Consider the following 23,781-nt stretch of genomic DNA (forward strand, 5'->3'; position numbering starts at 1 on the left):
TAAGGGAATGTTGTGAAAACCCTTTTTGGGGTTTCAGTGCATGTAAAAGGTAACATCAAAACATGCATATATAGCCTAAATATTGATTGATGATAAGGGGGGCACACAATGCAAATAGTCCGGGTAGCCGTTTGATTACCTGTTCAGGAGTCTTATGGCTTGGGGGTAAAAACTGTTGAGAAGCCTTTTTGTCCTATACTTGGCACTCCGGTACCGCTTGCCATGCGGTAGTAGAGAGAGCAGTCTATGACTGGGGTGGCTGGGGTTTTTGACCCATTGATAAATCCATATTTATCAATGGTGAACTGCAGAATCCTCTATTCTTGCAGTTCAATCCCGTTAGTGCTGGTGGTTTAAACACTGTGCTTGACAATTCCTGCCAAAATGGTATAAAAAGGCAAATGATCAAGTATATAAAACAGTCTTAAACATTAAAACACTTCAGAAAAAGGGATCTAATTCTGCACTAGGCAGGATTTAAAACATCATACCGGTGTTTAGAAGCTTTAGAGGGAGGAAACAGCATCAAAAGAGAGGTATCAAGTTCTGCACTAAACAGGGCTCGAAACACCAAAATAGTATTTTCAATCTTTTCTGTTAGTTCTCCCAGTCGCTGGCAAGGTGCTGCACAACAGTTGATTAAGTGGTGTTACAACACACCATGTAATGTTAAAAAAAAAAATCAGGATGATGTGCTTAAATAATCCAGCAAAGTTAAGGTTTCGTCTCCTTCAAGTTGGTCGCAGCTCAGTTGCCACTAGTTTTGCTGTTACAAAGCACTTGTTCTTGTTAACAAATAATCACATTACATTAATAATGTCACATTAATTGTAATTACTGAGAAGTTGAGTCAGAACATCACTTCTCTAAACGTGTCAAAACAGCAACAACAACAAAAATCTTATCTCAAAATATAGCAATTAGAGATGAAGTTTCTCTCTGTCCCAGAGGAGCATTCACTGAGATGTTCCCAGAAGAATCCCTCCCATCAGAAACCAAGCCAGTGTGGCTTGCTGGCACTAACAGACAAACAGTGGACATATGGCCAGTCTCCCATCATCTGCTCTGCGGTTTACGGCCCAGTAGACTGTCATTTATGTGGCCTCCAAGGAGCCAGGATGAGCCAGGATGACACCTGTTTGAATTCTCAATCAAAGGACATCTACCCTTACACTGATTTATGAAGTCTGGTTGTTGGAGAAGGTTTGCTAATACAGTAATGCTCTCTTTCTCCAGTAGTATTGATCCATCTTGCAGTGTACCCATAGGGCTGGCTTGTTAAGCCAATTAACAACAATAACTCTATCAAAAAGATTCATCTATTGAGCTTATTGAGTAGATCCTCAACCCTAACTTTCTATTTTGGTTTAGATTGTCCTTCATTCTCATTCTGCATTGTGATCCTTCCACTTCAAAGGATCCTTCCAGAGCCAAACAGATGTGTTGTTAAGGCTTGAGTCTGTGGCCTATAGGAAAATATGCCATATAGCCCAGAGGGGCAGCATGACCTGGATGTGGAATACTCTTTTGTAAGTGTCCCAAAATGCCTTCTCACTCCAAAGGCTATAAGATAAGAGTGGCAAGTAGCAAGGGGCATAACGCATACATTGGTAGTCTAATGTGAAAAACAAAGGCTATAGAAATGGAAGAACATAGTGTAGAAAGACAGTAGCGAGGGAATGGTGGCATATAGTGGAAGGGAGGAATGTGTTGTTAATAGGGAGAACGAGGGGTAAAGGTGGAGAGAGAGGCAGAGGGAGTGTGAAAGAAAGAGGGAGAGGGAGTGAGTGAGGGGAGAGGAAAGGCAAGGAAAGGGAGGCAGGGAGAGGGGGGAGAGGCAGATGGAGGCAGGGAGAGAGAGAGGGAGAAGGGAGAGGGGAGCAAGGAGAGAGGGAGTAAGAAAGGAAGAGTTGTCTCTGACTGACCTAAAGGTCATAATGACAACAGGTTTAATATGATTAATCAGGCCAGGCTAACACACAGCACTTACAGTAATTTGGCTGCAACCACACAACAGCAATTATAATTATTTAATGTAAAAATAACTTACACTTGCCCAAGTCATCTGTATAATCTATTTGGATCATTGTTGTGATGATAATCAACTGACCTTTCAAGCAGACTTTCAGTGGGACTTTAGTGGCTAATCCACATTTCAATTTACATCCAGAAACTTTCTGGTCCCTGGTAAAAACCTAGGCTTTAGATCAGCAGGCTAACACTTTCTTTTGGCACACCAGAGACCCAGGTTTCAACCCAGTTGGTAACATAACCCAGTCGGTCACATCAGCAGAGTATGCATTAGAACCTGGGAGAAACTAAGCAGAACCAATCTCTCAGGTTTAGAGTGTCCCCCTCAGGCCACAGTGTGCTTAGTCAAACGTCAGTGACAAGGTCTTCCAGCCTTCACCTCTCTCTGACAGCTGAATTATTCATAAACAACAGAGAGTCGTTGGTAGGAGGCTGGCTGCTAATTTCTCAATGGGATTGTTGGCTGTCCTCACTAGCATTTGCTGAAATGCATGTTTGGGAGGCACACATTTAAATAACTTGTCAAGATATCCCCCAATGCTTTTGATTATCTATCCATAATCATAAACAAAGTTCAAAATGCGATCTATAAATGCTGTGAAAGAAAACAGGATCAAGTTAAACTGTTAGATAAACTAATAGGGCATTAACTCTCAAGGACATTGTCTGCTCTGCTGGACAGTGTGAATCTAGGCCCTGTACTATAGATATACTGAGTGCACTCTTTCCCCCACTGGATTCATTCAGCAACAGCAGAGCAGGTCACTTTAAGGGTTGGGGACTTTGCCAATTGTCGTCATCAAAGAGAGTGTGATTGTGTTCTTGTCCTTTTATAGCTGGCACTGAGCCATGGCAGTATGCAGATGTCAAATTAGCATATTACATTATTTCATGCATCCTATATCTATCCACATAATGAAGTAAATCATAGTAAAGTGAGTGCGGCAGGGAAAGTGAACATTATCACAGAGCAACATGAACATAATACATACTTTATTTCTTATCTTCAATAATTCTGCTTATAGGCATAATGTTTCAGGAATTAAGAAGGCAACTAAATAAATGAATGAGAAAGTAAATCATCAATCCTTGAAAAGACCACTTTTTATTGAGCGCTCAAGGTCCTCTGTTGGATACCAGGTATCAAAGTTCAACATTTCATTCAGAAAGGTGAAGACCACGCAAGGACATGTCCCTTGAACTGAGTCCAAATAGCCAACTTTATTCATTGATCTGGCCATTAATGCAAAGCACCACTGTCGTCAGGGGTGGGCTGGTGGATAAACCAGTACCTGTGGTCCTGTCCCCTCACCTGTTTAGAAAGAGGCATACACGCCACAGTTCAAAATCACAGCAAACCCTTTTGGATCGTTGTTGAAATATTTTTCTTTCAAAGACCTATACATTTGTGCTGTGTGACACACACACACAGAACTTCCCATTCAAAGCACACTCAAGCCATACAACACAGCACCATCAAAAGCCTCTGACAATGAACACTATAGGAGAAGATAACACCAGCAGGTGCTCAAGGACAAAGAGGAAAACTCTGCCTCAGCAGAAAATAATAAATAAAGTTATGCAAGGTAAGCTACGGTTTTGGGATGTTTTCCAGATCAGATGTCTCACTGTTTTTTACCAGGTAAAATTGTGCAGAAATAAAGTGGGACTTGGTGGCTGCATTCCAATGGATGTCTAAGAATTTGTTTGTGCCAACTACCGTCTTTGTGTAATATGTTACCACCCTCACCCACTTCAGACATCAGTTCCATAACCTGGGGAGTGGGAGAGATCTTAAACCTGAGGGAAGATAATGAAAGCCTAACCATCTATCCCCCCAGATGGACCACCCTGAGGCAGGGCCCTGAGTAGAGGGACCTGTGAGAAGGTGGAACTGCCATACAACTGAGATCAGGTGAGCTTTAACACAATGATGCCTCCTGCTCTTTTCTAGTAAACCCATATTAGGCCACCAGACAAACTCATGTGAGATGTAATACAACAGTGGCATCTGTGGCAGAAAATGGCCCAACTACTGAGAATCTGGATAATGACATACAGTAGCAAGACCATTTGTTGCAGATATAATCACTGTTGCACATTCAGCTGCTCTACACATTGGAAATGGAGTAAATAATTAACCAACTGTAAGCACACCAGCTGAGACGTTTCACTGTAACCTATATAACCAAGGGACAGTGTGTTATATAATTTCTTCCATCCTAGCCAAATTTCCAAATCTGTTTACATGTGCTTCCCCTATCGAAGTGTTTTGCTACTTCCATTATGCGCTAAATATACCACAGGTCAATATAGTCTACCAGTCTAACTGTCTATTCTGCCTTCTATCCACCATTCATAGTGAAAATAGTGGTAGGTGGTCGTTTGTCCAGATCGGCAATGGGCTAACTAGCAATCATACCACAACTAAAATCATTAAAAGCTGCAATTAAAAATCCACGAGAACAACGAGAAATAGCTGATAGGCAGCGAAGTGACCAGGTACGTCATTGCGCATGAAAGAACATTGAAGACGTGAGACACGCAACTCAAAAAGCTCCCCCATTGATCTTGTTTAGGGACAATTAAATATCTCGACTAGTCTACAACAAGTGAGTACAAAATTATCCTCTAGGCTGTAAATGGCAGTGAATAATGACATTTGAATAACAGCGCAAAAGTCATGTGATTTGAACATTTAATTCCATTTATTCCATATAGGTCAGTTGTGGGTCTACTCTCAACAATGTATAAGTTCTAGAAGGCATTGTAAGCAAGTCAGTCTGGCTATAATTTTACTTCTGATACTGAGATGCGCTGTTCGTTGCAGATCATAATTCTCCCAAGTCGTCCTTCAATAATGTGGCTCTCAGCAGTCCCAGTTATTCAGGAAAGCTTACCGCGCACATAGGACCTGCTTCAATAGTCCGCAACAGTGGACACGTCATAATACCCATAAAAACACGGAAATGTTCGCAATGGTTTTTCCGCCATTCGTTTTTCACGTCGTGAATTTTACAACAAATTCGAATAAATTGTATGTTTGGTGTAGGCTTACCTTGGCGTGACGTTTTGATAGCCGTGTAATTCTCTCTTGGACTAGGTACATTTGGTATATTTTCACCTCAATTTACTTCCAAAAATGTGCAATACTAATTATTGATAAAAGTTAAATATTTGCGCGGTTATCAAAACGTAATGCCAGGGTAAGCCTACATGAAACATAGACCTTATATACAGTAGTTCTAAAATCCCATATGGAAAAATGAATGGTGAAATAACGATTGGAACCATTTCCCGGGTTTTATGACTCATACGGTGGTACTCCATATAGCCAAGCCTTCATTATTGGGGACAAGGTAGGGAGGGATGTATTTTCTGTTTGTCTAGATTGACATAGTCTATTTGATTGTGGTGTTGAAAATGCTAACCTTGATGTTGAAGTGCCCGAAGTTGGTATGCTTTGCTTATTGGTTGTATGGTGCATTGGCACCATACACCATACAAATTAATTGTCCCACCATTTCAGGGGACCAAAAGTATTGGGACAAATTCACTTATATGTACATTACTATTAAAGTAGTAAAAAGTTAAGTATTTGGTCTCATATTCCTAGCATGCAATGACTACATCAAGCTTGTGACAGTAGAAACTTGAAAATATCCTCAAATTAAAGCTGACAGCCTGCACTTTTAACCTCATAGTCATTGTATCATTTCAAATCCAAAACTCTAGATTACAGAGCCAAAACAGCAATACTTTTGGAGTTCACTGTAATTATAATTATACCATCAAAATGTTGAAAATCTGATTTCCCCTAGCTGATCATTGTCTGCAGCTGGCTTTGATCGTAGTGTAATGACACAGGCAGAGAGCGTGAGTAGTCGAAGAACCACCAACCTTCTGGCCCGTAACCATGTGTGGCATCAAACTGCCACTACAAAAACATGCTGTAGTGGCAACGTTGATATCCACATTTATAAGCACAAGGTTGGTACAGTTATTGTTATTTGTGGTCGTAAACATTATTTTGAGCTAATTCAACGAGGGGGAGGGTGTGCACATTTAATTTACAGTGCGGGGGGGTCATGTGAAGATGTTTTTTACCTTGGGAAGGGGGGTGCATTTGTTTTCGAACCGTCCCTAATATTACTACGATGGCCTGGTTGAGGACATATAATTCAGCAGACGAGTGGTTTGTTTACAGTACCAATGGAGCAGCAGATATTATGCAAATATGATATACAGCTATACCAGGCTGTCAGATATCATACGTCATCTGTCTGTGATGCTTGTCCGTAAGACAAGCCCCTTGTCTCTGTTGGCTGCAAATATCAACCAAGGGGGTCTCCCCTTTATCCTCTCTTTTCTCCCCCTGCACTGGTAAACACAATAATAGCCGTGCTGTGTTCCTATGTGCTCCATGTTAACACTGTGGCTGTCAAAGGCCATCAATCCCCTTCAAAGGGTGACGGCTCTCTGAAGTGGTCTCTCTGTAGTGGCCATTTTCCACTTGACTGGCCCCACAGACAAAGGGCCTATAGCTCAGCCTTGGCCAGGCTTGGCAACTCCCAACAGCTGTGCCAGACTGGTCAAGGGGGGTAGGGTGCTGTAGGGGAAGGGGGGGGGGGGTCCATGCAATGAGAGAGCTCTCAGTGTTAAAGGGGGGTCAAAATCCCCATCATCATATGGGTATCCAAAAGGGGCATCCAATATTGTTGCCTCAAATCATCCCTTACTGGACCCATCAGAGTAGCGATCAATAACTCAATGCTTCTATTGTTGATTACCATAGATATAAAAACTAGTTTTACAGGGAATGGTCATAATGCTTATATAGTTCAATCTTAACCCATGATCATCACAGCGCCGTGTGGGAAATGGTTAGCTAATTCTACAGGTGGTCCACAGAAAGATAAAATGGTCCTAGGTAATGGAAGCCGGTCACCATAATCCACAGGTCCTATGACCCTTATGGGATCTCTCACCACATTACTGCTTGCAGTACAGTATGCTACTTGGTACTGTCCGTGGTCTCCAGAGTCCGCTGCTTTATTGAGCACAGCCTGGCATGTCAACTGTGCCACTGCATCAATGCTAACCTGGCTACTCATCCTGTACTCATTGATGTAGCACAGACTGCCAATGCCTCATCACATAACTCGGAGCATTAGGAACAGAGATTTGTGTCCCAAGTGGCGCCCTATTCACATAGCGCTCTGGTCAAAAGTAGTGCACTATTTAGGGAATAGGGTGCCATTTGGGACACATCTCAGGGAAGCTATACATTATAATGATATAATTTCTTTATGTCATCTCAAGGTTATGGGGCTGGCATTCAGGTACTATGAACCAGTCAATTACCTTTGAATTGCACAGTACAATGCAAAGAAGCACTGTGAGGATTTTACTTTATATCCTGTTATCTACCATTTGTACCTGTTTATGGTTACAAAATGAGAAAAACCTTTTCCCAAACAGTGATCATCAAAGTGCCGTAAGAATTTAACTACAGTCCAAATCACTGACATTTTAGTAAACATGCTTTCAGACAGACATCCATGAAGAATAGGTGAAACATTTGTCTATTTAGTTACTCACTCATGAGCGCTCTTCTATCAACTAGGTAAGTGTAGTAATTAGCTCACTACAACAGCGTAACAAGTTTTCCCCTCCTCCCTGCTGTGCATCTCTATCATTGGTCCCCACATATGGCACAGTCAGCCCCCAGAACAAAGGGTTCCCAGAGAGGGGGTTGGTGGGTGCATGCTGACCCCTGCAGAACCCCCTGCCACATTGACAAGCAGGAAGCATTTACATATGCTGACAGACTTGTCCCTTCCAAGAGTGGAGCGGTAGGCACTTCATTAAACCAACATCAATATCGGCTGATGGAAAAAGAAGAGCAGGCATGAGCACTGCTGTCTACAGGGAGAGAATATAGGGAAATGACAGAGGGCTGTAACGTTCAATCACATTTTATGGGATAGCATTATTTAAATAGAAATTGATAGGAGATGGGGCGTACTTATTGAAGTACTAATGTCTGAATATTTACTTGTGTGTCTGTCACTTGATTGTCTGCATGCATCAGCAATTGGTTTCCACAAGCTGTTCACCTGAATATCAGCTGCCAGCATTTGTCTCCATCTGGGTTTGCTCAAGCAAAAATGTCCCCATGCAAATTTCCCCCACATTCTGGATTTTGTTGACGTTTTGACAAAACAGCTTTATAATTTTACTAGTCTAATTATGCTACTTTTTAGCTGGTTAGTAAATTTGAGTATTAATGTTAATCATGAATTCTTAAATGACTGTTGTTTTACCAACTTTACAAAGGGGATCATATAATCACAGTTACAGTGTCAGGCACAGGTGACATATCTGTGGATTCAGCAACTAGTCAGATAGAATATTTATTTAGAGTGGTGGTTTAGAGTTCATTGTGTCATAACTCTCTGAATTCATCCTCTGATTCTGTTAATTAAAGAGGGTAAATTCCCTATTCAATTTGACGCGCTGCTCATTTAGCTGGGAGCTGGGAGGGGAAGCGGCTGGGTAGGGTGGTGGTTCAGTGGGGTGTGGGTTCGTTTGGGTGTGAGGGTGGGGGTTCTTTATGGGTGTGAGGGTGGGGGTCCACACTGGGAGGTGTCGTCCCGACCAGATGGGCCTCTCAGTGGCGTAGTAAGTGGAGTCCTCGCATGGCAGAGGAGACTGCAGGATCTCACAGGACCAAGACAGGGAATCCAGGTGGCCGTAGCCCCTCCTGTCCAGCTGGAGAAGCGATGGGCCATCTGATGAAAATGATACACTTTTTTCTTTTGCTGCTGCTGCTTTGTGCTGCCTTGTCAATGCCTCGCCACAAAAGCCCAGGCCAATCAAGGAATTCAGCTAATGAAGCTAACAGAAAACCTCTTAGTTGCACTGAGATATTCATGGTCGTTGTGAAGCAAAGCGGAACGACATTTGCATGCAAGATGCAGTGAATTGTGCGTAACAAGCTGTGTAAGTGCCCAAAACAAAAAAAGGAGCTTTTATATCAAATAAAAAAAGAAATACAGACAAATTCTGATTCATCTTCAACTTCATGTAATACTTTATCTTAAACTACCTTTACATTTTTCTTTTACATGATATAATCCACTAATGATAAAATAGCTCAGGCTTATTCATTGTCAACAATGTGAGTAAACCACTGCAGTGATTTCAGGAAAAGGCGGTTTCCTTTCCTCAAATCCAAGAGAGAAAGTCACATCTGCTCTTAGCCTGATCCTCAGCTGACCCAGAGGCAGGGTGGGGATAATCATTGCCCTCTTTCTTTTTTGTTTTTACTCAGTGCCGGGGTCAGCGAAGCTCCCAAGTGACCAGCGACAGGGCCAACAGCCAACTGACTGCCTACTCTACTCTGACCTCCCTTCATTAGTAACCCCTGGGCTTCTCCTCAGACCTGGTGCTGCTGGGGGGACCTATTTGTGGTCCTCCACTCATCTGAGGGGAAGGGGATAGAGGGATAGAGACTGAAGGAACAACAGCTGCTGATGGGGACCTCACGCTTCCCATGGAAGAGCAGCATCCTCCTGAGAGAAGGTGCTGTAATCTGCAGTAATCGAATTCTCAGACATACATGATAGCCACAGTATGTCTCGAAGCCACATTGTATGTGAGTGAACACATGACATTGAACATATTGACACATGACGTTGTGTGATCTGTATTGTATTTACAAAAACAATCAACAGTGCAAGTCGCATGATGATCTTACACGGAAAGCTCTTGAAAACTTTCACAGACACACAAAAACATAGAGATATTAAAACCGTTATACAAGCAGTGTTAAATGGACAAAGTGTAATTAAATGTATTTTGTGTTAAGAGAATCTGCTGGGGTGCCAGAGGAATGCAAAGAATTGTAGGCACTTTTTTCTGACACGGTATAGTGATGCCATCATGAGTTGCAATGGGAAACATTTACACACAGCAAAGAGCCCAGTGGGTTCACTAGTAGCAATACAAGGTGACATCATCTGTCTGATAAACAGTCTTGTGTCTGTTTAATAATTGATTTAATAAGGTATTATTTACTTAACTGACTTGATTTTGAGTGAATCTGGATTCTGTTTATTCGACATATTTAACTTGGTTTAAAATAATCATACATGTATGAAAAAAGTCAACCATCCTAAATTGGTTTAGACATGATTCTTCTGCCCCCTGGCTGTGTATATAGATAAATATAATGTCTCCTATTGCCATGGAAGTGTTGGTCTTAACCAATATATCCGTTAAACAATGTAAACTACGGTTTGGTGCCATTATTGCTTAAGCGATCTCTATTTGGCACAACATTTAAAAACAATGTAACTGAGAATCAAAATGGCATGCCCATACTTCAATATTTCACTATAACGCCTTGCGATCTTTGAGGCAGCCTTTTGCATTCCCCCCAATAGTCCAAATGTGGAATCTGTATCCTTGCCGTTATCAAGGACAGTAATGGTTTGAGAACACTCCAAAATTTGAAAGGCACATTACAGGCAACTCCTTTTTTTCTATATGTACAACTTAGGTCAACTATGCTGGTCTATGGAGTCCCTTGGGAGAACCAACTACTGAACCTGGACTCCCAAAGGGGCTGATCTCTATACTATATAAACAACTTTTTGAAAGCTCATATTCTGAGCTAGCCATTAAAATAATTATGGTCCACAGATCTAAGTGAATATGAACAACCCTTTAACTCGAACAGAATATGAAAAATATGACTTTGGCATCCCATAATCCGAACCATCACCTTATACATTGAAGTTTGATAACAGATTGTATTTAACACCAACGAAACGTTTTAAGATGAAATTTGCCCCGACTGTTCACTGTGTCCCCTAAATCAGGTAGGCACATTCCTTCATAGGATGTGTGATTGCCCTGCAGTTAAATGCTTCTGGGTCAAAGTTACTCCATTTCAAAGTGCATGAATGTAAATATTCAATGCTTTGCATCTACTATGTTACTTAATGACTCAATAAATCAGAGACAATTACTGCTGGCAGGCAGCACTGCCGGAAAAAAAGATGTTGGCTCTTATATGGCATTCACCAGTGGATACAGTTACTATTATTACTATTAAGTTATAACATTAGAATTATCAACAGTGAGAATGAATGGTGCGTGACAAAGAACAATTGAGGCCTTGAAAAATATACTTGACTCTGTAAACCTTTGCTCCTATAACAACCTCCACTGTTCTGGGAAGGCTTTCCACTAGATGTTGGAACATTGCTGCGGGGACTTGCTTCCAATCAGCCACAAGACCATTAGTGTGGTCGGGCACTGATGTTGGGCTATTGGGCCTGTCTCACAGTCGGCGTTCCAATTCACCCCAAAGGTGTTTGATGGGGTTGAGGTCAAGGCTCTGTGCAGGCCAGTCAAGTTCTTCTTGACAAACCATTTCTGTATGGACCTCACTTTGTGCACAGGGGCATTGTCATGCTGAAACTGGAAAGGGCTTCCCCAAACTGTTGCCATAAAGTTGGACACAGAATCGTCTAGAATGTCATTGTATGCTGTAGCGTTAAGATTTCCCTTCACTGGAACTAAGGGGCCTGGCCCGATCCATGAAAAACAGCTTCAGACCATTATTCCTCCTCCACCAAACTTTACAGTTGACACTATGCATTGGGGCAGGTAGCGTTCTCCTGGCATCCGGCAAACCCAGATTTGTCAGTCAGACTGCCAGATGGTGAAGCGCGATTCAGCAATCCAGAGAACGTGTTCCCACTGGTCCAGAGTCCTATGGCAGCAAGGTTTGCACAACTCCAGCTGACACTTGCCATTGCACATGTTGATCTTAGGCTTGTGTGCGGCTGCTCGGCCATGGAAACCCATTTCATGAAGCTCCCGATGAACACTTCTTGTGCTGACTTTGCTTCCAGAGGCAGTTTTAGAACTCGGCAGTGAGTGTTGCAACCGAGGACAGACGACTCTAGCGACTCCTTGTGGTGGGCCGGTCACCTGCAAGCTAACTTCATATACACTGCTGCCATCTAGTGGCGAAATTATCTAAGTTGCCCCTAGGCTGGAATTTATGGCCTTATGGCCTTTCTCTTGCATTTCAAAGTTGATGTTACAAAAAAATAAAAATGATTTTTTTTGTATGATCTTTTACCAAATCTAATGTGTTATATCCTCCTAAATTAATTTCACATTTACACAAACGTCAAGTGTTTCCTTTCAAATGGTATCAAAAATGTGCATATCCTTGCTTCAGGTCCTGAGCTACAGGCAGTTTGATTTGGGTATGTCATTTTAGGAGAAAATTGAAAAAAAGGGTCCAATCCTTAAAAGGTCAAGGCATACCTGCTAATTGAAATGCATTCCAGGTGACTGCCTCATGAAGCTGGTTGAGAGAACGCCAAGAGTCTGCAAAGCTGTCATCAAGGCAAAGGGTGGCTACTTTGAAGAATCTGACTTTTATTTAACCATTTTTTGGTTACTACATGATTTCTTATTTCATAGTTTTGATATCTTCACTATTATTCTACAATGTAGAAAATAGTAAAAATAAAGAAAAACCCATGAATGAGTCGGTGTGTCTAAGCTTAACTATTAAATTATGTGAATTTGTGCATGTAGCCTACCCCAACAACAACATTTTAAAATGAATAAAGATTTTGTCCAACAACAACAAAAAAAGTCTACAACACAATAAAGATGAAAAGATTGAGGCTATTCACAGAAAGTATTTCAAAGGTACTTGACCCACTTACTAGGGCAGGCATTTTAAACAATCATTGCTAACCTTGAGCGTGGGTTGTGAATCACACTTTATAAAACATTTTCAAATATTAATTGAGCAACATTTTGAAATGTTATATTTTAGTCCATTGATCCAGGTGGATTTCTCTCTCAAAAGAGAGTGCCCTTGAAGGCATGTTCAGAGTCCAATCTCTAATCTTGTCCAGTCATTGTTCATTCCCCACATTATTCACACACCACCCCAGTTGGTATAAGTACTAGCAGGTACTTAGTGTCCTTTCCTGGGAGTGTTCTATGAGATGGGCCATTCTGGCTTGGACAAGGCTACTTACCCGTGGTTATGTTAGTGTTTTAGGAATAGGGCACCATCATAAAGGGCACTTGGTGTTACAGAAGTCTCCTGACTGAAACAGGTTGTAGACATTTACCAGTGGGAACATGATGGCAGAGCCCAGCAGAGAGCCTGTCTGTGCCGCTGCTCCACACCACATCAGGGCGCTGTGGCTCTCATCTCTGAAGATGACACCCACCATCACCTTGACATAAGACAGTATCCCTGTGAAGAAGACCCACGACAGCACCTGAGGGTTTCAAGGTAACATTATCAGCAATGTTCCCTCAAATGTTTTTCATCACTAAGCAAATTTCAGGTCTGCTGAAATTTCTGTGCAACTTCCGGCACACATTTACTGTGAACACTCAGGTTGTACCCACTTTAAGTTGATGTTGTACAAACAGTCCAATTCAAAGGGAATGGCACAGATCCATATATGGCAATTGTCAATTTGCATACAGCCCTACTTCAGCTCTAACTTCAGGCTATGCTCAAATCCTACACCCCAACCCGAGCACTACGTTCTGCCACCTACAGGACGGCAGCTCCCGCTCATCCCAGTCAAAGCTCTTCTCTGTCCTGGCACCCCAAAGGTGGAACCAGCTACCCCCCTGAAGCTCGGACAGCAGAGTCCCTGCCCATTTTATGAAAACATCTGAAACCATACCTCTTCAAAGAGTATCTTAAATAATCCCACATCAGCTCCCCCAAACAAAAACAAGTGCCTTTTATGAACTAATACTCGCACTTGACTTCTCCCCTCCTGCTCGCACTGACTTTGCTGATAGCTACTTTATTGAGGAAAAATGGACTTACTATGACTGAGACATGTGGTTGTCCCACCTAGCTATCTTAAGATAAGTCTCTCTGGATAAAAGCGTCTGCTAAATTGTAAATGTTATCTCGGTATAGTTATTGTAGATCATTGGTATTCCAGAAAATAATAGCATCTTCCAAACATGACAGCAACAACTTTGTCACTATTCCTTTTCTGCAATAACAATGATCAATGAACTGACAGAGAGCCAACCCTTTCTTAGAAAGTGTCCCTGGACTGAGACCTACAGTATCTCTACAGGTGGTGTGTTACTCACTATGATGGCTTCTCCTAGTGCGGAGCCTTGTAGTAGTGGACATGGACTCATAGTGGCCATTGCCATGTTGTATCCTCCAAAGACTGATCCAATGAGACACAGTACACCCAGGAGCACTAGTGACCTAAACAGAGACTCAGAACAGGAACTGGTTAGGTACCTGTATCTGAAGTAAAGACATTCTAGATAACCACAGAGATAGTGAGGGAAAGCTGAATTACTTGATCATATACTAGTATATGGCCTTTTTGTTTTTACCTTAGCATGCTGTAAAATGTGTCAACCTTTAACAGTGGAAACTTCAACCATAATAATCCATTTATAGAGAGTTACTGAGGTTTTACCTTTTAGGAAAAAACATGGCGACTATACAGGCCACTGGGTTGGCACAGGATGCCAGAGCAGCCGACAGGTGATATGCCAGGTTACCGTAGGGCATACAGGAGTATGTCTGCACCGAGGTCAAGAGGCCGTTAGTCGCCCCATTCACCCAGACCACCATGAAATAGATAAAAGTTAACTGAAAAACAGAGTGGCCTGATTTAGCCAGCTGTGGTCTGGCCTGACCTGATTCCTCACTGTGGCATTTTGGGTTTGAGTTCTCCCCTTCAGTCACTGCTCCATGGTTGTCTAGTCCGGAGCAGACTGACGCCACTGTGTCAGTGTCTGGAACCAAGTTCTCTGTGGACAGTTCAAAGGTACGTGGGAGCCTGTTTAGTGCAGAGAATGCTGCCAGGCTGATGCACATCATGGCCGCCAGGAAGAAGAAAAACACCTCGGTGGAGAAGTTGGGCGGTAGAAACTGGGTCTGGACAATGTACATATCCTCTTCAGTGAGGTTACCAGAGGACTGAGTGGCATTCACACACTTGGCCATGCCGACGCCCTGGCCGAGAGCCACCAGACCAGGGATAAAGCCACTCAGGCCTTCTCCAATGAAGTAGGTGGTGATGTAGTGGGCTGGTAGCTGCATCATGAAGGGCAGGAAGGTGACAGAGGAGGTGCAGTCCACCAAGGCCAGGAAGAAGGTGAGGATAAAGAAGGCTGTGCTCCGAGATGCAGCCGCCACCACTGTGGTCTCATCCCAGGAGAACGCCAGAAGTATACAGGCCAGGACACCTATGGACAACACACAGTAGATGGCAGCTCTCTCCTTCAGACGGCCCGGACACAGCTTGTGCATGAGAGTGACCAGCAGAGGCCCCAGGTTGGCGAGCTGGATGATAACGGTCAGGTAAGATGGTAGTTCCCAGCCCTCGGGGAGAGTGTTAACGATGAGGGGGAGCTCCACCCACAGGCCATTGACAGCCACCCAGGAGCCCAGGCCGAAGCAGCAGGCCAGCAAATGGATCCGCAAAGACATGGCTGTATTGTTGCTGGTCCCAGTCAGGTCAGGTGAGGTAGTCTTCTGGAGGAATTTCTGATCTGAAGTGAAGATCTCTCTGAACAGTTTCAACCCGGCCAGCCTTCAGAGCCTAGAAAGAGAGGAAATATCGAGATACCAGTAATACTGAAAGACATTGCTGCTAAAATGATCAAATTACAGTGGGGGAAAAAAGTATTTAGTCAGCCACCAATTGTGCAAGTTCTCCCACTTAAAAAGATGAGAGAGGCCTGTAATTTTCATCATAGGTACACTTCAACTATGACAGACAAAATGAGAAAGAAAATCCAGAAAATCACATTGTAGGATTTTGAATGAATTTATTTGCAAATTATGGTGGAAAATAAGTATTTGGTCACCTACAAACAAGCAAGATTTCTGGCTCTCACAGACCTGTAACTTCTTCTTTAAGAGGCTCCTCTGTCCTCCACTCGTTACCTGTATTAATGGCACCTGTTTGAACTTGTTATCAGTATAAAAGACACCTGTCCACAACCTCAAACAGTCACACTCCAAACTCCACTATGGCCAAGACCAAAGAGCTGTCAAAGGACACCAGAAACAACATTGTAGACCTGCACCAGGCTGGGAAGACTGAATCAGCAATAGGTAAGCAGCTTGGTTTGAAGAAATCAACTGTGGGAGCAATTATTAGGAAATGGAAGACATACAAGACCACTGATAATCTCCCTCGATCTGGGGCTCCATGCAAGATCTCACCCCGTGGGGTTAAAATGATCACAAGAACGGTGAGCAAAAATCCCAGAACCACACGTGGGGACCTAGTGAATGACCTGCAGAGAGCTGGGACCAAAGTAACAAAGCCTACCATCAGTAACACACTACGCCGCCAGGGACTGAAATCCTGCAGTGCCAGACGTGTCCCCCTGCTTAAGCCAGTACATGTCCAGGCCCGTCTGAATTTTGCTAGAGATGATGATGATCCAGAAGAAGATTGGGAGAATGTCATATGGTCAGATGAAACCAAAATATAACTTTTTGGTAAAAACTCAACTCGTCGTGTTTGGAGGACAAAGAATGCTGAGTTGCATCCAAAGAACACCATACCTACTGTGAAGCATGGGGGTGGAAACATCATGCTTTGGGGCTGTTTTTCTGCAAAGGGACCAGGACGACTGATCCGTGTAAAGGAAAGAATGAATGGGGCCATGTATCGTGAGATTTTGAGTGAAAACCTCCTTCCATCAGCAAGGGCATTGAAGATGAAACGTGGCTGGGTCTTTCAGCATGACAATGATCCCAAACACACTGCCCGGGCATTGAAGGAGTGGCTTCGTAAGAAGCATTTCAAGGTCCTGGAGTGGCCTAGCCAGTCTCCAGATCTCAACCCCATAGAAAATCTTTGGAGGGAGTTGAAAGTCCATGTTGCCCAGCAACAGCCTCAAAACATCACTGCTCTAGAGGAGATCTACATGGAGGAATGGGCCAAAATACCAGCAACAGTGTGTGAAAACCTTGTGAAGACTTACAGAAAACGTTTGACCTCTGTCATTGCCAACAAAGGGTATATAACAAAGTATTGAGATAAACTTTTGTTATTGACCAAATACTTATTTTCCACCATAATTTGCAAATAAATTCATTAAAAATCCTACAATGTGATTTTCTGGATTTTTTCCTTCTCATTTTGTCTGTCATAGTTGAAGTGTACCTATGATGAAAATTACAGGCCTCTCGCATCTTTTTAAGTGGGAGAACTTGCACAATTGGTGGCTGACTAAATACTTTTTTGCCCCAGTGTAGATTAAGGATCAAATGACTAGGACAATAATTATGCGAGTAAAAGTATTAATGTCAGTACTGTAGTACCAAATCTCTCTGAAAGGATCTATCAACTGGTAGGCATTGACCTATAGCCTGAATCATCAATAATGATTAACCAAGAGCAAATATCACATTGTTATTGTGGGCTTACCAAATTTGTTCTTAGTTACTGAAAATGCATTCCTATTGTCATTGAAATTTGGTGTTTAACTCTTAACCAAACAGCTGTTTACTGTGCTATTTTACACTGTAACTTTAGTCATACAGGGTGAAGCAACCTGTTATAAGTAGATCTAGTTAAACTGATGCTCTCGGCTGTGTTTAGACAGGTAGCCCAATTCTGATCTTTTAATTCACCAAATTAGTATTTTGACCAATCAGATGAGCTCTGAGAAATATCTAATGTGAAAATATCTGATGTGATTGGTCAAAAGACCAATTAGTGGAAAAAATATCATAATTGGGCAGCCTGTGTGTGCCCTATATTTTATGCACAGGGTGTTGCTCAAGGGTGCAAATGTCACACTTCACACTTTGAAATTACTGGTTTAGTTATTTAGTTACACTGATTACCTCAAAGTCAAGAACATCTACCTAACTGTGGAGCTGGAGTAGTGATTATCAGATGTATTGTATTTTAAATGAATACACAGATGAGACCATGAAACCTTGAGACAATACTAGCAATATAACGGATACGTATTTCAATCTACTCTACACAGTCGCATGTCAACCAGCTGAAGTAATTTTCACTTCCCTAACACATGGTCTAGAAATACAACATGCCACAAGGCAGTGGGGGCCAGCCTGGCCAGCCAGATGCCTGATGACCACCTAGATCACACAGGACACACAATTCAACTCGTGACACTGACACTCCAAACCGTGAACTGGCTCAAGCTGCTGAACATCACATGCTGTTCCCAAAGTGGCAAATGTTTCATTGTTGAACTAGAAATTATATCCGTTTCATATCAACCATTGTCTGTTAAGATGCATATACGTAATTCAGAATGACTATATATTCTTGAGACTCATAAGCATAATTTGCACCATGCTATTCTTGGTTGTGGCTTCTCAGCTATTGGTGCTATTAGCCTTTGCATTTTCACATGACCACCTATACCCAAAACTCTATTAAAACGTTTACTTCGACCGGATCCTGGAACTTAAGTCTCTCCTTTTACCTTTACAAAGTCAACTTTGCTACTGCACAATTCGGTCTACACGGCTCGTTTCCTATCTCTGCTAGTGAAAAAATCAAGACAGGCGTTTAGCTTTTACACAATTTCATGATATTGGGCCTAACAAATTAGACAATGTCAGAGCCAATACCATCACATTCTGTGTATCTTCCTGGCTAACAAAGGCCAGATGTGTTACAGTAATTTACACAAATAATATTTTAAAGTGAAGTGAGTGCAAGAACCTTAACTTCATATTGATCACTATTATTCTTGTCAGAGGAATAGATCATCAGAATCTACCTGAAAAAGGCCTCCTTTAAAATATATGAAATTGATACACTTAAGCTTTCATTTTAGTTCCATTGCTTGACTTTTTTTAAACAACTCATAGGAATCAAGAAGATTAAAAATTGTACTCACAGGTTTCTTGAGCCACTGGGTGGATGCCCTATTGAGGAATCCAACTTCCTCCCTCTCATCCCATATATAGAGCTTTTTTGGGACAATGTGACCGGCTTCCTCTCTCCTTCACACGCAGGCTGGAGGATAAACTAGGAAACTACTGCCTTGTGGGTAGTTCAGAGTCCAGTCCAGCAGTCAGCTCCACCGTGTTAGATTAAACTCAACTGTGTCCTTTTTAAGTCTGTGCAACAGTCATAAAGTCAGACATAGTAGAGATGGGACGTCCCATTCCTCCGCCTGCCCGGCCGCGTGAGACTAATGGGAGACCTAAGGTCCATTTTCTCATTCCACAATTACAGTGCATTTGGGAAAGTATTCTGACCCCTTCACATTTTGTTACATTACAGCCTTATTCTAAAATTGATTCAATAGTTGTTTTACCCCCTCATCAATCTACACACAATACCCCATAATGACAAAGCAAAACAGGTATATTCATTTAACCAAATATATTACAAATAAAAAACAGAAATATTACATTTACATTTGTAAGTATTCAGACACTTTACTCAGTACTTTGTTGAAGCACCTTAGGCAGCGATTACAGCCTTCTTGGGTATGACGCTACAAGATTGGAACACCTGTATTTGGGGAGTTTCTCCCATCCTCTCAAGCCCTGTCAGGTTGGATGGGGAGCACGCTGCTCAGCTATTTTCAATTCTCTCCAGAGATATTAGATCGGGTTCAAGTCCTGGCTCTGGCTGGGCCCCTCTTGCAGGGCCAATTACGGGCTCTCGCTTCTGGACATTCAGAGACTTGACCTGAAGCCACTCCTGCATTGTCTAGGCTGTGTGCTCAGGATCATTGTCCTGTCGCCCCAGGCTGGGGTACTGAGCGAGCTGGAGCAGGTTTTCATCAAGGATCTCGCTGTATTTCGCTCCGTTCATCTTTCCCTCAATCCTGACTAGTCTCCAAGTCCCTGCCGCTGAAAGAAATCCCCACAGCATGATGCTGCCACCACCATGCTTCAATGTAGGGATGGTATTGGCCAGGTGATGAGTGGTGCCTGGTTTCCTCCAGACGTGACCGTGACACTTGGCATTCACGCCAAAGAGTTCAATCTTGGTTTCAGAGCCCTTTAGGTGCCTTTTGGCAAACTCCATGTGCCTTTTACTGAGGAGTGGCTTCCGTCTGGTCACTCTACCATGAAGGCCTGATTGGTGGTGCTGCAGAGATGATTGTCCTTCTCCCTCGATTGCTCAGTTTGGCTGGGCTGCCAGCTCTAGGAAGAGTCTTGACGGTTCCAAACTTCTTCCATTTAAGAATGATGGAGGTCACTGTGTTCTTGGGGATCTTCAATGCTGCAGAAATGTTTTGGTACCCTTCCCCAGATCTGAGTCTCGACACAATCCTGTCTCGGAGCTCAACGGACAATTCCTTCGACCTCATGGCTTGGGTTTTGCTCTGACATGCACTTCTTTTTTGGTATAATGGCGTTCTTAACAATTATATATGCATTCTACCACCTAATGTACAGGTGGGTAATGAGGATACAAAAAGGGAAAAATATACAAGGTAAAAAATAAGTTCCAAACAAACCATCAGTAATGAAATGTTAAACTAAATCAGCCTGCTTCTGTGTTTTAATCAGGTCCTCACACAGGCTCAGAAGGATCCTGTGAGGGTGGGACATTTCCTGACGACAGTAGTCCTTGCGGTGCTTCTGTTGTTAAGTCTTTCTTGGAGGCCCAAAAACCTCTCGGCTGCAGATATAATGATGTCCATCTTCTTGGACACTTGTGCAGTACAATTAAAAACTGTGGCTATAAATGCTACAAAATCCACCATCTTCACAATAAGTGTATCCAGATCACTTGAGTGACGTATAACATTTACAACTGGTTGTGGTCCATCCACCGCCATATGTTCTTCAGAACTGTGGCCTCTTGCCCCTTTCAACGCTCTTCACATATGAGATTTTGCTGTACAGCCCTGATTTTTGACCCCTCAACCTCTTTCACCCTAACAGGGCTCTCAGAGAATTTTGAAATATGATCCTCACCACAGTTGCAACATTTAACATTTACATAACATATTCCTTCCGTCTGCAAACGCTTGACACATGGTCAAACTTTTTACACTTCTTGCATTGCATCGGGTTTTACTGCACATCTTATATATTCAAACTTTACATAGGGTGGAAAAATGCTCATCGAACATAAATAATACAGATACACTTTGCTTTTTTTCCCCTCCCATTCTCCGTATGTCAAGCGACATGCATACACTACTTCTGGAATTTTTGGACAAAGATATTGACCCACAATGCACGCTCCTTTTGCTCTTTAGATACACACGATATCAACACCATACAACTCCTGGTTACTTTGACTGCATCCACTTTTCCCCGTGCCTTCTTGCCATCCCCGTGACTTCAAAGGGGTTTCCCAAATAAACATCCTTAACCAAAAATCGTACAAGAAATATCCATCAGGTCATTTTCCACAACAATTTTAGCCATTTTTGTTCCATTCTTGGACTAAAACTGTTGTCCACTCATCTTTCTCGCTAACTGTACTTGCCCTGCTTTCAGCTTCAAAATACCCCTTTAATGACAAAACGAACAGGTTTTTAAAAATGTTTGCAAATTTATTAAAAATAAGAACAGAAATACCTTATTTACATAAGTATTCAGACCCTTTGCTATGAGATTCGAAATTGAGCTCAGGTGCATCCTGTTTTCATTGATCATCCTTGAGATGTTTCTACAACTTGGGAGTCTACCTGTGGTAAATTAAATTGATTGGGCATGATTTGGAAAGGCACACACCTGTTTTAGAAAGGCACACAGTTGACAGTGTACTCCAGTGTACTATTGGCCTATTTATTGCCTTACCTCCTTACTTCATTTGCACACACTGTATACAGATTTTTCTATTGTTATTGATTGTACGTTTGTTTATCCCATGTGTAACTCTGTTTTTGGCGCACTGCTTTGCTTTATCTTGGCCAGGTCGCAGTTGTAAAAGAGAACTTGTTCTCAACTGGCCTACCTGATTAAATAAAGGTGAAATAAAATACATTTTAAAAAGTGTGGAACCACCAAGGCTTTTCCTAGAGCTGGCCGCACCAGCCAAACTGAGCAATCGGGGGAGAAGGGCCTTGGTCAGGGAAGTGACAAAGATCCCGATGGTCACTGACAGAGCTCCTCTGGGGATGGGAGAACCTTCCAGAAAGACAATCATCTCTGTAGCACTCCACAAATCAGGCCTTTATGGTAGAGTGGCCAGACAGAAGCCACTCCTCAGTAAAAGGCACAACAGCCCACTTGGAGTTTGCCAAAGGCACCTAAAGTACTCTCAGGCCATGAGAACCAATATTAAACTCTTTGGCCTGAATGCCAAGCGTCACGTCTGCAGGAAACCTGGCACCATCCCTAAAATGAATCATGGAGGTGGCAGCAAGCATCATGCTGTGAGGATGTTCTTCAGCGGCAAGGACTTGGGAGACTAGTCAGGATTGAGGGAAAGATGAATGGAGCAAAGTACAGAGAGATCCTTGAAATCCTGAGTGCTCTGGAGCAGGTTTTCAGACTTGGGCGAAGGTTCACCTTCCAACCGGACGAGCACACAGTCAAGACAACGCAGGAGTAGCTTCGGGACAAGTCTTTGAATGGCCCACCCAGAGACTGGACTTGAACCCGATCTCACATCTTTAGAGACCTAAAAATAGCTGTGCAGCGTCACTCCTCATCCAACCTGACAGAGCTTGAGAGCATCTGCAGAGAAGAATGGGAGACACTCCCCAAATACAAGTGTGCCAAGCTTGTAGTGTCATACCCAAGAAGACTCGAAGCAGTAATCGCTGCCAAAGGTGCTTCAACAAAGTACCGAGTTGTGTCTGAATACTTATGTAAATAGATTTGTTTTATTTTTAATAAATTTGCTAACATTTCTGAACATTTTAGTTTGTCATTATGGGGTATTGTGTGTAGATTGAGAGGGGATAAAAACAATTGAATCAATTTTAAAATAAGGCTGTAAAGTAACAATGTGGAAAAAGTCAAGGGGTCCGAATACTTTCTGAATGCAATGTAAGCCATTTTACAATTTGCACAAGGGAAAATATGTCCACAGAATTTTAAATGCTGAACATAAGCTAAAAGGACTGCACCCTTTTGATGTATACCACTTCCTTCAACCCCACTTCAAGAGGAGCATAATTGTAATATTGTACGAGAAATAGTCAGAAAACTGGTCACACTGAGATTTACTGCATGTTAGGTAAGCTCACTCAAAGGGAACAGACGTAAACACGATACATGAGATCATGTACAGACAAAGATTGTACTTTTACACTATCACTGTAGTTTCATAACCCATACTAACAGGGTATGAATGACCTTACACCCAATGACTCTAGTAAGCTAAGACAAACATGGGAAATGGCTGCAGGGGGTTAGAACCATAGGACTCTGGACACTTTACACAAGTGTGAAGGCATGATGCAAGATTTATGGGGGAAGAAAACGGTCAATTCTACTCTCCTATAACTAACGACCGAAAGAGGTAGCTAACTCAAGTTCTCTGCTGTGTGAACCCTATCAAATGGCACATTTTATTGTATTGAGTTTATACACTCAATTACACTTATGAACTAAAACATTACTGGATATGGGAGGCGAAATATCAGTGGTTGCTTCTGTCATGGCCACGCAAGTGTTGACCAAAGTGACAGCATGAAGGCCTTACTACTTCAGGCATCTTGCCATAAGCTGCTGCAGTCACATGCATTTCCAGTGGATATGGCAAA

The 23,781-nt window shown here is 42.4% G+C and overlaps 1 protein-coding gene and 1 long non-coding RNA gene across 2 annotated transcripts; one reads left to right on the forward strand and one right to left on the reverse strand.

Annotated features, from left to right (window-relative positions):
* Nucleotides 1-4,297: 4,297 nt before the first annotated feature.
* Nucleotides 4,298-10,069, forward strand: LOC112221862. The gene is made up of 2 exons (XR_002949076.2): nt 4,298-4,643; nt 9,368-10,069. It is a non-coding gene; the product is annotated as an uncharacterized LOC112221862 (long non-coding RNA).
* Nucleotides 10,070-12,545: 2,476 nt separating this feature from the next.
* LOC112221863 (solute carrier family 52, riboflavin transporter, member 3-A-like) lies at nt 12,546-19,354 on the reverse strand. The gene is made up of 4 exons (XM_024384254.1): nt 18,988-19,354; nt 14,556-15,686; nt 14,212-14,335; nt 12,546-13,364 (listed from the first exon to the last, which is right to left on the reverse strand). Exons 2-4 carry the CDS (start codon nt 15,572-15,574, stop codon nt 13,152-13,154), a joined length of 1,356 nt encoding a protein of 451 aa, XP_024240022.1. The 5' UTR covers nt 15,575-15,686; nt 18,988-19,354; the 3' UTR covers nt 12,546-13,151.
* Between the last annotated feature and the right edge of the window lie 4,427 nt (nt 19,355-23,781).

This window comes from Oncorhynchus tshawytscha, linkage group LG22 (assembly GCF_018296145.1).
Source record: "Oncorhynchus tshawytscha isolate Ot180627B linkage group LG22, Otsh_v2.0, whole genome shotgun sequence".
In the NCBI taxonomy this organism is placed as follows: domain Eukaryota; kingdom Metazoa; phylum Chordata; class Actinopteri; order Salmoniformes; family Salmonidae; genus Oncorhynchus; species Oncorhynchus tshawytscha.

Coding starts and splice junctions, on each gene's coding strand:
- LOC112221863 (XM_024384254.1), bottom strand. CDS start 15,574: ATGTCTTTGCGGATCCATTTGCTGGCCTGCTGCTTCGGCCTGGGCTCC. Junction 14,336..14,555: donor GCCATGTTTTTTCCTAAAAG/GTAAAACCTCAG, acceptor GTCTCTGTTTAG/GTCACTAGTGCTCCTGGGTG. Junction 13,365..14,211: donor CACTAGGAGAAGCCATCATA/GTGAGTAACACA, acceptor TGAAACCCTCAG/GTGCTGTCGTGGGTCTTCTT.